Source organism: Siphateles boraxobius, unplaced genomic scaffold (assembly GCF_051911475.1).
Source record: "Siphateles boraxobius isolate OS27281-9 unplaced genomic scaffold, OSU_SipBor_1 41, whole genome shotgun sequence".
Classification (NCBI taxonomy): Eukaryota; Metazoa; Chordata; class Actinopteri; order Cypriniformes; family Leuciscidae; genus Siphateles; species Siphateles boraxobius.
The window spans coordinates 25739966-25754258 of record NW_027509042.1 but is presented as its reverse complement, the minus strand read 5'-3'; the positions used below and the strand labels follow the sequence as shown (position 1 = coordinate 25754258).

Sequence of the window (14293 nt, the reverse complement as noted above, 5' to 3'; positions counted from 1 at the left end):
CGATAGCTGTCAAGTCGACAAGGTCTTCACTGGGGATCTGTAGGGCTCGTCTAGTTATTGTGGTCTCCACTGACATCCAGTGCTACATTGTGGTCATCTCTAGGTGCAGGTTTACAATCTGATCTGGATACAAACCGGATCCGGCTGACTTTGGTAACCTAGGGACAAGAATGAGACAGACAGACAAATATTAGCCTAGATGCCATTTCTATTTTGATGTAACAAGTTAATCAGATGTTATGGGAAGTGTTCCTTGTTCCAGTTGACCTAAAAATCCAGCCTAACAATCCTTTAAGGGATTTGAATTATAGAAATGTGATGGTGTGTTATGTGTTTGCTAGGTTAAAGAGATGGGTCTTTAATCTAGATTTAAACTGACAGAGTGTGTCTGCCTCCCGAAAAGGATCTACCACCCACAGTGGATTTTGATATTCTAGGTATTATTAACTGACCAGAATTTTAAGACTGCATTGGACGTAAAGGACTATAAAGTGATAGGAGCTTGTTCAAGTACTGTGGAGCTAAACTATTCGGGGATTTATGAGTAATCAGCAAGATTTTAAAATGTATACAGTGTTTAATAGGGAGCCAATGCAGTGTTGACAGAACCTGGCTAATATGGTCACACTACCATATTAGCCTTCTTACTAGTTTCTTCTAGTTAGAACTCTAGCGGTTGCATTTTGGACTAGCTGGAGTTAGTTTTTTGAGCCTGCAGGGCAATTGTAAAGCATTACAATAATCTAGTCTTGAGGTCATGAATGCAAGAATTAACTTTTCTGCACTTGACGTTGAGAGCATATGTAGTAATTTACAGATATTTTTAAAATAAAATAAAAATGCGGTTTTACAAATGCCAGAAATGTGGCTTTCAAATGAAAGTATGCTATCAAAGAGCACACCCAGGTTCCTAACTGATAATGACACATCCATCAAGAGTTAGAAAGTATTCTAGGTTATTATGAAGATAAGCGTCACAATCATCACCATAATATTATTATTACTATTATAATAATATTTCTGTATTATGCAAGCTAGTGTTTATATTTCATAAAAGTTAAGCAAGGCATAAACTCACAATCTTAGTTTATAATTTAACAATTAATGATAAGAGAAATGGACTGAATGTAGTATTAAAATTATCTGAATATCATCCAGCCTAATCATTCACATAAAACAATACATTGATTTAAATTTAGTAAAACACTGACCTGCATAATGAGCCGCATAATGAGCCTTTCATTCAGGTGTGTCACACAAGAAAGAATGCAAAAAAAGGACAAAAAAATTTTGGCAGAAAGGACAAAAAAAATAACATATATATATATATATATATATATATATATATATATATATATATGGGCCATTCTACAGAATTGGTTCAAAGTTAGAGTTGGAAACATCTTGGAAAAAATAATGTTTTATACATGCAAATTGTATAATATCCAAGGTAAACATTTCTAGTAATTGTGCAGTTAATTCTCATACTGTATTTTCAGAAAGTTTTGGAATATATCATCTCCCCAAATGAGTCACTAATAAAAAACAATAATAAATAATTTAATGAGAAGGCTTATATTGACCACTCACGGCTTATATTACATCTATCTTTTAAATATATTTTTTGCTATTTTATTAAAAAGTGTTCACATGTAAACCAACAACAATTGCAATTTTAACAATATTACAAGTGTAATCTTTCTTTTTTTAAAGTATACATTTTATCATATTTCAAAGTTAAGGATTCATTAGTTTGATATAGCCTACATTGGAACAAACACTATAATAACATCTTAGGTGATGAGTTTATTTTTTGACAAAATATACTATATATTTAACATATGAGCAGAAACTGGCAAACAAAAGCTTATTTGATGTCTATTTTACAGTAAAAACTTTATAACCTATCCAAAACTAATCAACGAAATGTTGTCTTTCATATTTAGTCTGTAACATAGTAAACAACAGTGAGCATCTGTGCCGTTCATTCACACACAGACACGCGATTCATATTTAAACAGTCTTTTTGCGGTTTACAGACACTATTCCATATCGTGATTAGAACAACGCACTTAGGAATAAAAAACTTACTATTCACAATCCTTGGCTGGATCCTTTGCTCCTCAAAATGGAACTAAACCAGCACTTCTGAGGTAAATTTCCCAGGATTATTCCTCACAGCCTCGCAAGACGACATATTACATTAATTTAATGAAACTTGGTGTGTTTTAACGAGTTGATGTGGGCGTTGGCACGTTTGCATGTATTGCCTCAGATCATTTGCGTTTGAATAGCGCGCGCTCTCCGTGGGTGTGTTCACATTAACAGATAATAAGCTATAATGAGCTGAAATGGGAACGACTGACATCTCTCTCTTTTTATATATATTACAGAAACAGAGAATATTTGTTTTAGTTTTGAATTAGATCATTTAAAAGTACGCACTTAAATGATTATAAAGATATATTGCTCATCCTTGGGAGAATAGTATTCGCTGAGTTTTAAGTTTAGAGATGTGCTCCAGAAAAAAAGTTCACGGAGACGGTGAGGCAGAAAGCACACCCTGTTTATTTTCTTTATCTTACAAAAGCACAATGTTTTATTTCGATTGTAATTGGACACATAAAAAAGTAGACATTTAACAGTTTATGTTTTCATATTTCTTAAGTCTGTATGACAAAAAATTATGGAGTATTTTAAGTCTATTTTGCTGCTATGTGAAAAAAATCGAGCAAAACGCGATGGCGCGTTTGCCGACCCCAGAGGGTTAATTGTTGATGTATGTATCAGCATGAAATCTAACACCATGTTTCCTAATTTACAGGGTGAAAAGTAATGGTCCTAGTACTGAGCCTTGCGGTATTCCATAATAAACTTATGATCAATATTATACCTCTTCATTTACTGCAACAAATTGGTGACAGTCAGATGAATATGATTTGAACCATGCCAGTGCAAGTCCGCTAATGTCAACGTATGAATTAATGAGGCATTTATATAGCGCTTTCATATATGTACTACTGTACACCCAAAGCACTTTACAATCATATCAGGGAATCTCTCCTCAACCACCACCAGTGTGCAGCATCCACTTGGATGATGTGACGGCAGCCACAGTACAACGGTGCCAGTGCGCTAGCCACACACCAGCTACAGGTGGAGAGGAGAGAGAGTGATAGAGCCAATTCAGTGGATGGGGATTATTAGGAGGCCATGATTTGCAAGGACCAATGGGTGGAATGTAACCAGGGCACCGGGGTTACACCCCTACTCTTTTACGAGAAGTGCCATGGGATTTTTAACTACCACAGAGAGTCAGGAACCCGGTTTAACATCTCATCCGAAGGACTGCGCTCTTTGACAGGATAGTGTCCCCGTCACTATACTGGGGCGTTAAGATCCACACAGACCACAGGGTGAGCACCCCCTGCCCATTAACACCTCTTCCAGCAGCAACCTGGTTTTCTCAGGAGGTCTCCTATCCAGGTACTAACCAGGCTGCTTAGCTTCAGTGGGCAAACATGGTGATATTCAGTCTTGGGCTACATGGTGATATGGCTGCTATGGATGCAACGTAATTTTTGTCTATTCAGAAGAATGTTGTTGGTCGATAGTATCAAATGCAGCACTAGGGTCCAGTAACAAAAATAGAGAGATGCAATAACAATCAGATCATAAAATAGTAATTTATGGTCATGAGCTGTGGGTCATGACCAAAAGTACAAGATCCCGTATACACGAGGCCGAAATTAGCTTTCTCTGCAGGGTGGCTGGGTGCTCCCTTAGAGATAGGGTGAGGAGCTCGGTCACTCAGGAGAAGCTCAGAGTAGATCCGCTGCTCCTCCACATCTAGAGGAGCCAGCTGAGATGGCTCGGGCATCTGTTCCGGATGCCTCTTGGACGCCTTCCCAGGGAGGTGTTCTGGGCGCGTCCTACCGGGAGGAGACCCCGGGAGAGACCTAGAACATGCTGGAGAGATTATGTCTCCCGGCTGGCCTGGGAACGCCTCGGTATTCCCCCGGAAGAGCTGGAGGAAGTGTCTAGGGAGAGGGAAGTCTGGGCGTCTCTGCTTAGACTGCTGCCCCCGCAACCCAGCCCCGGATAAGTCAAGTCACCTTTATTTATATAACGTTTTTTGCAATACAGATTGTTTCAAAGCAGCTTTACAAAGATAAAAGGAAAATAGTTTTATAATAATATTGTTAAATATAAAATTAAATGCCCCCAACTAAGCAAGCCAAAAGCCAATGGTGAGAAAGGCGGAAAAGGCGACAGTGGCAAGAAACCAAAACTCCATCAGAAAAAACCTTGGGAGAAACCAGGCTCAGTCAGGGTGCCAGTTTTCCTCTGGCCAACGAACGAACAGTGTATGATTATGATTCAGGCAGCATTACAGGTCAGAGGTCATCGTGTCGATGAGGCCTTCACAGGGGAGAGTCTAGTTGACACAATCTCTGCTGACACTTCAGGAATGCATTGTGGTCCATGCGCATGTCCACCATCTGATCTGGATACGGCCCGGGTCCGGCTGATTACAGTTAACCTTGGAATGAACAGAAAGACTAAAATTAGCATAGATGCCATTCTTTTTTTTGATGTAGCGAGTACATCAGGTGTTATAGAAAGTGTTCCCGGTTCCGGCTGACCTATATTATGCAGCCTAATAATCATTTAACTGATTTGAAAAATAGGAATGTATAGTGTTTTAGGTGTGTGGCAGGTTGAAGAGATGTGTTTTTAATCTAAATTTAAACTGACAGAGTGTGTCTGCTTCCCGGACAATGTTAGGAAGACTTTTCAGGTCCTGTTCAGTTTAGGTGCTAAATAGGAAAAGGATCTACCGCCAGCAGTCGATTTTGATATTCTAGCTATTATCAACTGGCCGGAATTTTGAGATCGCAATTGACGTGAAGGACTATAATGCGTTAGGATCTGAAGCTGGAGCTAGTACTGGGGAGCTGAAGTACTGGGGAGCTAAACCATTTAGTGCTGTAAGTAATCAGCAATATTTTAAAATTGATACAATGTTTAATAGGGAGCCAATGCAGTTTTGACAGAACCGGGGTAATATGGTCATACTTCCTGGTTCTAGTAAGAACTCTAGCTGCTGCGTTTTGGACCAGCTGTAGTTTGTTTATTAAGCATGCAGGGCAACCACCAATAATAGCATTACAAGAATCTAGCCTTGAGGTCATGTACGCATGAACTAATTGTTCTGCATTTGTCATTGAGAGCATATGATGTTATTTAGATATATTTTTAACATGGAAAATTTTGATTTTACAGAGACTAGACACGTGACTTTCAAATGAAAGATTGGTATCAAAGAGCACACCCAGGTTCCTAACTGACGACGAAGACTTGACATAGCAGCCATCAAGTGTTAGATAGTGTTCTAGGTTATTACGTGATGAAGTTTTTTGTCCAATAACTAGAATTTTCAGAATTAAGTAGTAGGAAATTACGAGTTCCATGCTGCCTCAGCAAAGTGGGACTTTATAGTAAAGGAATATTGCAGCTTCCAGTCTCTGCTTTGACCGAGGAGTTTAAGTGCGCCACGGTCAGACTGGAAATGACCTTAGTAGAGTCACGCGACAAATGTGTAAGGGAGGCAGCACCTGTGTTAAAAACTGGTAGAAAGTGGTCAGCAATGAAATCTGTGGAAGAGGCAAAAGCTGCCCTTCAAATTGGTGATATTGTGGGGCAGGTACAGCATGGAAGAGGGGGTTTTGGGCTCAGTTTAGCTCCTCCTAAATGGCACAAGGCAGCCCCAGCTCAAAGGAGGAAGCACGTAGTCAACGAGGTGCGAAAGCAGGAGGAGAGGATGAGGTGTATAAAGGCCATTTCCCAGGCCAAGCAGGGAGAGTGGATGAGATGGGAGAGCGTGGAACAACGCAAGATAGGCTGGTAAGACTTTTGGTCAATGGAAGAGAGTAGGATCAGTTTCCTTGTCAGGTAAACATATGATGTTCTCCCATCACCACAGAACCTAAACCTCTGGGTAGGAGAGGATCCCTCTTGTCCTTTGAGTTCATCACCTGCCACATTAAGGCACATTTTGACAGGATGTAAGGTGGTTCTTAGCCAGGGTCGGTTTACTTGGCGCCATGACCAAGTACTCCGATGTTTGGCTTTAGCATTGGAAGACAAGCGTAACATGACCAATAAGTTGCCACCTGTTCTAAGAACACCAAGAAAAGGTGTTAAAACCAATTTTCGCTCAGGACAACTGGAAGCTGCTAGGGACTGGAAAATGCTGGCTGATCTTGATCAACGGCTTATTTTTCCACCTGAGATTGCCACCACTAACCTCCGACCAGATATTGTTTTGTGGTCTGGATCAGCACGCATTGTTCAACTGATAGAGTTAACAGTGCCATGGGAGGATGCTGTAGATGAGGCATATGAGAGGAAGAAACTGCGGTATGCTTAGCTGGCCAATGAAGCAGAACAGCGAGGATGGAGAGTCCAGGTTTATCCAGTGGAAGTGGGTTGTCGAGGATTACAAGCCGGTTCCTCAGAGACGTCGGATTCAGTGGCCAAGAGTTGCGTCGCACAGTAAAGAACGTATCTGAAGCAGCAGGGAGGAGCAGCAACTGGCTGTGGTTGAGACGGAAAGATTCCGGCTGGCTTTGTATAGGCCGCCATGCTACGGTTTTGAAAAATGCTTGAAAATTTGAAGAGTCTGTTGGTTTATTTGTGTAGTTTGCATAGTAATTACAGTTATTACATTGCTGTGTATTTTGCGTGAATGAGGATTGGTGTTTGGACAGATATTGTGTTTTGCGGTAGTATGCCATAAGGAACCGTTGCCACTGACCACTTTAACGTCCGCAGTGGGGCTCGACAGCCTTAGTCAAATGGGTTGGCGCATATCGTTTGGTTATGGAGAGGTTGTGAGAGATTGTGGTTAGGTCACATGTGAACTACGAGGAAGGAGCAGCCTCAGCAGCAGGAGGGATGTAAAGGTCAGTAAGCTGGGCTGAGTTGAGTGGGGGACGGAGGGGGGTGACTCTGGGACGCCAGAGTCACTGTCGAGCCCTCTTGAGGTGTCGTGGGCTAGTCGATGAAACACTGAGGACGGAAGGTGTCCACTTGAAGACCCTAGAGATGTCCCCTACTCAGCTCAATCCAGAGGGTTGTCATGAGGGGACCGCACTGTGGTTGCAGCTGTTGTGTGTGCAAATACACTGCAGCTATTAACACCAGACAGAAGGAGATTCACATCACCATTTGGAAAGAAGCGTAAATGGATGGAGAAGCATAGGTTACTGTAAAGCTACGTCTTAGTTGGTGCTTATCTTGGCGAAAGCCGAGTACAAATCAGCATGAAGTTTTAACATCTACTCTCGTGTAATGGAAATCATAGTCATCCAATTTTTTATATCAGCTATGCATTCCGTTAATTTTGTGAATTGGTAAGTTTCGTCAGGGCGTGAAGAAATATAGAGCTGAGTATCTTCAGCATAACAGTGAAAACTAATGCCTTGCTTCCTAATGATATCTCCTAAGGGTAGCATGTACAGAGTGTATAAGCGGAAGAAGATGGATGGATTTAACTCTGATGAGAGCAGTCTCAGTACTATGTTACAGGCTAAATCATGACTGGAAATCCTTGCCGATACAATTCCTTTCTAAAAAGGAACATAGTTGTGAGCATACTCCCTTTTCTAGTATTTTTGAAAGAAAGGCGAGATTGTAGTTCGGTCTGTTGTGAACTAATTATTTAGGATCAAGTTATGTGTTTTGTTTTTTTTGTGTGTGTGTTTTTTTAATAAGTGGCTTAATAACAGCCAACTAGAAATGTTGGGGGGCATATCCTTATGACAATGATGAATTAAGAAGAGGATCTATGACTTCTGGAAGCATCTCTTTCAGTAGCTTAGTCAGTATAGGATCTAACATACTTTACATGTTGTTTGATTTTCATAATTTAACAAGTTTAGACAATTCCTCTTTCCCTATAGCAAATAATAAATGTAATTGTTCCTCATGGGCTCTTTATAGCACTGTCTGATGCAATACTGTAGCAGATGGTTGCATGGTTACAATTTTCTCTCTTTTAGTATCAATCTTGTAATTAAATAAATTAATAAAGTCAGTACTGGTGTGAAACTATAGAGAGAGTGTGAGAGATAACAGTCGACATCACTTTTTTAGAGAGATGATGCTGTTAGTCTTGAGTGTTTTCTTACACAATTACTTAGTCTTTGAGTCTGTACTCACAACTGTCATTACCAGGTTCATGTCTGTAATTACATGTGTTCATGGTTTTAAACAAGGTGACCCTTTTGGTGCTCGATTGTTTGAAAATTGAATTTATTTATCTCTCTTTCAGATTCCAGAAGAGCATGATTTGGAGAGTCAGGTTCGTAAGGAGAGGGAGTGGAGATTCTTACGTAATGCTCGTGTACGCCGACAAAGCCAACGCATCACTCAGAGAGGTAAAACTCCAGAATTTGTTATACTGACAACAAAGACTACTTGCATTATCATTCATTTATATATTTAGTTTTGTAACTTGTTATATTACTTGATATTTCACAAAATGTTTCAAATGTAAAAAACAATGTGTTACACTGAAAAGGCAGCATAAAGCAGCATATATTACTTGAAAATGCATTTAAACAGGCACACAAGAAAATTACTTTTGCTGAAATAATGTTCAACATTAATTGCGGAAATAATCATATAAAATTATTGTTTTAAATATGAATACAGAAACAATATGAATATAGACTTAAAAAATTCAAATACAAATATGAAACTAAAATATAGGCTCTTATGAAAACAACAAATTTAAAGCTGCACTGATGCTGCATTCAATTAACGCCTAACCAAAGTAGCATTACGAGTCATTTACACTAGGGCCTGAGGTGGAGAACAACTTGGCGCATTTTAGTAATTTTAAACGAATTTTATGCAGCATTATTGCGTATACACAGAATTTGGAACCACCTCAAAGTAGCCTGAACTTGGCTGTGTAAATCTTTGTTACTAAACCCGGGTCTCTGATAACATGTAAATAATACCAATAATACCAATAGATAACACCAATAAAAACCTGTCTGTCAGTTGTCAGACCAATCACTACTGTGGTACTATGAAAGAGTACTGCCTCCCTAATATACATCACAGCATAACACATAAGTGTAAACTGAAACACTCTTAAATAATGCCCTTGAGGTAGCCAAAACTCTTGTAGAATGAGCCCTCAGCCCTTCTGGAGGATGAAGACCCATGCTATTTTAACCGAATATAATAGCTTCCTTTACCAGATGGGACAAGTGTTGAGGTTATATAGGTTTACTCTTATGAGAATCAGCCCATAACTGATATAATAACTGATTGTACTCTTTCATTCTGTTCACATAGCAACACAATACGTGAACAGGACAGAGACAATAATTATGAAAACTTGATAAATAAATAATGTCATTGTCAATCCCCACATGGCAAACAGAAATCACGGCAAGATAAACAGTAGAAAAAGCTCTGCCCTTATTATAAAAGTTCATGCCGAAAACATAAAATATCTGCGTGAGAGAGTGTGTTAAATCTGCTCTTTCACTCTGAATCATTTTGTTTACCCTCTGAGCCAAACCTGTAAACCTTGAGTTAAAACTCTCACCTTTTTTTAGTTTAACCTCTTGTACTTTTTGAGGTATTTGTTCTGCAAATCCAGAATGGGACAGAAAATACCAGGAAATAGGCTATTTTTTCCTCTAGATCCTGAGCTAATATCCGCTCTGCTGTTGACATAACACTGTTGAAAATTGGTGGTTTTAAAGCAAACTCCTGACAATATAAAAGGACGGAAGGTGAGAAGAGAGGTGGCATTAAGAGCCCTCACTGCCAGGCCAGAAGAACGTTAGATCTTCTGAAAAACTTAGGCTGCTCAGTGTGTCCTGGCAGTGAAGCTAAGGCAGATGAAACCATGTTTTTTTAAACCCGTGGGGGCAACTGGAATGAGCTGTTTAATGACTACGGCATATAACAGCAGTCTTCCATTCAAATCTCTGTCCATTCCATGGCCCACCGGCTGTGACGGCGAATCAATTGAGAGATTTTCCGCTACGCTCAGGCACATTTCAAGTTGGTCAAGCTCCACCTGAACAGGACTCTTTGTTCAACACACTTCCTAGATGTGAAAACAATGAATGTAAGGCTTCTTTCCCCCCTTGCTCCGCTTCTTACAGAACTAGCAGTCACCATAAAATAACAGCTAGAAAGAGAATTATCCATAGGATGTCGAATATCTAGGTATCCCTAGCACAAATAATATTCACAGTGACAGTGAATATGCCCAAGATCAAAAACAGCAGCATTTGTCAAAGTACTTTGGCGGCTTGTCTAATAACTGTTAAGCATCTTCTGAAAAAGCATGCTGAAGGATAGATTCCAAAGATCTTCATGGGAAGAGAATGAGGTAGGGACCGTTAAGCAGCGGTATATATTAGGGAGGCAGGACTCCTGCATCACTGTCATGATTGGACTGTCGACTTACAGACATGGTGTTATTGGTACTTCCAGGATTGGTCATGCCCGAGGCGATTCTCTTAGTAAGATACCGAATAAATGTTTGAAAGACAACCTGAAAGCTCAAACTTCCAGTTGCTAATGTCATTTGACTTAAGTCTATAGTAAACCTCTAGAAGAGATGCCCTTACTCTCTATACATTAGATTTATCTGGTTAATAATGATGTGGAATTCACAAGTTGAACTGGGTGAACAGTTGTATGATGTAGTTTTTCTGTGTGATACAGGCCTGATAGCGCTCCGGCGCCACGCTGCCGTAACGTTACAGACGTGTCTGCGAAAAAAGAAAAAAAAAGCAACAGCAAAAGAAGTGGAGTTTCGACCAATCATAGCGCTGGGTTCATTCCCCAAATAGCAAGCGGGTATGATTAAAAGATGCGTAAGGCCTATCATTAAAAAGAGACTGAAAATCGACAGCAATAAAGAAGTCCGCTCGATCCCGCTTCCACTCCCGCGGCCGCCTCTGACTGAGTTCATGAGCGAGGACAGTAGGCCTAGGCTACAGTAGTCACGGTATTTCTGACTCCTGAAGGTAAACGGGCTGGGGTGGATGTGGAAAGTTGAAGTATTGTATTGAGTTAACTTAATCTGGATTCTATTATCACACGGAGTGATCGCAATCGCATGGGTTATCTTAAAATACTCTGTCATTCATGTCACTCAGATAAGATGAAGACATCATACAGCCATGCAAATAATAAAAAGCTTAAGTATTGATGAACAATAAATCTAAATCAAATTAAAATAGCTATGGCTTACTGATTATGAAAGTGCTGTGATTTGTGGATTAATTTACTGATAAGCGCGAGTCTGCAAACAGGCGTTTATTTATTCATTCTCAGTGTTGAGAAACGTAGCCTGCATGTGTTACGTTATTGTGTTATAATAACTAAAGTACCTAATTATGTTACATAATAATTTTGTATGAAAACTAGCGCGTTACTTGTGGATAAGAAACCGTTGTATCAGTGCTGCGCGAGCTCTCGCTCGCACAAACACAGACCGTGCGCACAGAGAGAGAGATGATAATTGTAGAATGAAAATTGACGAACTGTTTTGTTCTTGGTTGTGTTTTTTTTCCTGTCAAAATGCCAGAAAGCATTTTTTATTATCCATCCCGTGTTTTTAAAATTCGTTTAATGATGGACGTTTTACTATTAACACAGCCCTATGTCAGATTCTTCTAACATATAGGCTACTTGATATTCTTTTTAGAATAAGTGATTCCTTTTGCTCAGAGCCGAACGGCTCTGGTTTTGCTATTTATTGGTCCTGTGACAGGACTCCTGTCTATTCATTGTCAACTATTTTCTATAAGTATGTTTGTATTGGCTAACGTTTATTCAGCTAATGCGTGTCCTGTTTACAAGGTGCAATGTTCAAATGCAAAGACAGCACGGCACAAATAAAAGCCCTTTTTTCTTTTCTTTTTATCAAGTAGGCTATCATATTTGGATATAGAACTATCTTAAATTAACAAATGTTTTTTTTTTTTACTGTTTTCTAGGGGTTTCTTAATTTTAGACTAGTTGACCAGCACACATTATTTTGCAATGCAATGTTAATCATGAAAAAAATACATTGCAGTGCAGTGCAAGTGAAATTTAGGATTTGGGTCGAATTCAAAAAACTTTAGAAGTCAAGAATTATGAAGATAGGCATGTGTTAGTGTGTGTCTTTCATTCTCAAAAAATAATGACAAAAATATATGACAACAATATAAGAAGACTAGAAGAACAAAAGCTCATCACTTTGTGTCAGAAATTAGCGGAGGATAAACTCGCCCTTACGCACAGAAAAAAGTTCAGGCTCAGGATTTTTTTCTACTATCACCCCTGGTGATATCATCAAGCTTAAAAGAAAGCAATGTGCTTTGCTCGCCGTCTGAAGTCAGCAGTGTTTCAAACTGAATAGCTAATGTGCTTACGTCAATGGCGGAACACACGCACAAGTAAGCAGGACTGATTGCGTCAGAGCGGAGAATCCGGCTCACGCTCGTATGTCTTTCTCCTTTCATCACACTCTCCGTCATCCTCCCCTCTGAAACCAAGAGTGGGTCTGCCCTTATTCAGTCTAGCTGGAGGAACTGAATGGAACCCTCAGTTTCCCTCATGCATATTTTTTTTCTCATCTGTAAGTTTCACACTGTAGTGTAACCCTTATTCACTTTCCTCAGAAACCAAGAGACTGCTTTGGTCATTAGTAAAGCTCAACATTTCACTAATTAAAAATGTTCTAACTGATCAAAATTCTAACCCATCCCTCTCGTTTTTAGGAGTGACACGGTTAGATGATCAGATCTTCATTAATAGAAACCCAGGAGTGCCATCAGTGGTGAAGTTTCATCCATTTAACCCCTGCATTGCTGTAGCTGACAAAGACTCAATCTGGTGAGTTACTGGAATTTTTCAAATAATGCCACTTGTGTATATGGGGATGATGGGTATCTATGCTTTTCATAGCATTGCATATAGTTAAGTCACCTTTATTTATATTGCGCTTTTTACCATAAAGATTGTTTCAAAGCAGCTTTACACTGATAATAGGAAATTAATGCAACAAAGGTTTTTTTGGCTGTACAGCAGCTTTTGAAGAAAGTTGTTGTCTAGCTTAAGTTTTTGGTTGATTAATTTCCATTGTAAAAATCATGAGTTATTAACTTAGGGACCTCTTGCACAACATCGTTTTCAACTGAAAACAGAAAACTTTTAGAGTATTCTGGACGTTTATTTACACGACAACAGCATTTTGGTGGCCTGAGAACACAAACTTTGAAGTAGGTTTCAAAGTGCAAGTTTTTGAAAATGAGTTTTGAAAGCAATACTGTTATCATCTCCGTGTAAACTTAAAAAACATGAATCTGTGACAGCATGCACATGCGTAGTACGCGTTTAGTTTATAGGCATGCGCGTTTGAATGCATGTGTGTGCGGGCGTGTAGTCTTTCTTAAAGTGACCTTGCCAATTGTCTGGCATGCATGATACAGCCTCTTTAGTCGTTTCCGCAGATCCGTGTGAACGGGAATCATTTTGATAACGTTTTCAACTGTACAGAGGAAAAAACTTTTGTCGTGTCTATGAGGCCTTCGTAGGGGATAGTGTAGTTGACAAGGTCTCTGCTGACACTTTAGAGCTGCGTTGTGGTCGTGTCTAGGCACAGGTCCTTCATCTGATCTCGATACGGCCCAAATCCGGCTGACTACGCTAAACCTCTGAATAAACAGAGAGATTAATATTAGCGTAGATGCCATTCTTCTTATGATGTAACATGTACAATAGGAGTTATGGGAAGTGTTCCCGGTTCCTGCTAACCTAATTTATGCAGCCTAATAATCATTTTACATTATTTGAATTATAGAAATTGATAATGTGTTATGTGTATGCCAGGTTAAAAAGATGTGTTTGTCAGTTTAAATGCCTTGCCTTGCCTAGACTAAAGAGTTTGTCTGCTTCCCGAACAATGCTAGGAAGACTGTTCCAGAGTTTAGGTGCTGAATAGGAAATGGATCTACCGCAAGCAGTTGATATATATTCTAGGTATTATCAACACTGGCCAGAATTTTGAGATCGCAATAGATGTGAAGGACTATAATACGTTAAGAGCTTGCTAAGTACTACGTAAGTACTAGGGAGCTAAACCATTTAATACTTTATAAGTAATTAGCAAGATTCTAAAATGTCTACAATGTTTAATAGCGAGCCAATGCAGTGTTGACACAACCAAGCTAATATGGTCATATTTCCTGGTTCTAGT

General features: G+C 39.4%; 1 protein-coding gene across 7 annotated transcripts in view; it reads left to right on the top strand.

The window, feature by feature from the left end:
• rptor (regulatory associated protein of MTOR, complex 1) overlaps nucleotides 1-14293 on the top strand; it is a 389484-nt gene that overhangs the window by 294911 nt on the left and 80280 nt on the right. For all 7 annotated transcript variants that reach the window (XM_077199050.1, XM_077199052.1, XM_077199048.1 and 4 more), the window contains 2 exons: nucleotides 8339-8444; nucleotides 12816-12930. In XM_077199050.1, the coding sequence (XP_077055165.1) occupies nucleotides 8339-8444; nucleotides 12816-12930 (221 nt within the window). The remainder of the gene's footprint in view (nucleotides 1-8338; nucleotides 8445-12815; nucleotides 12931-14293) is intronic.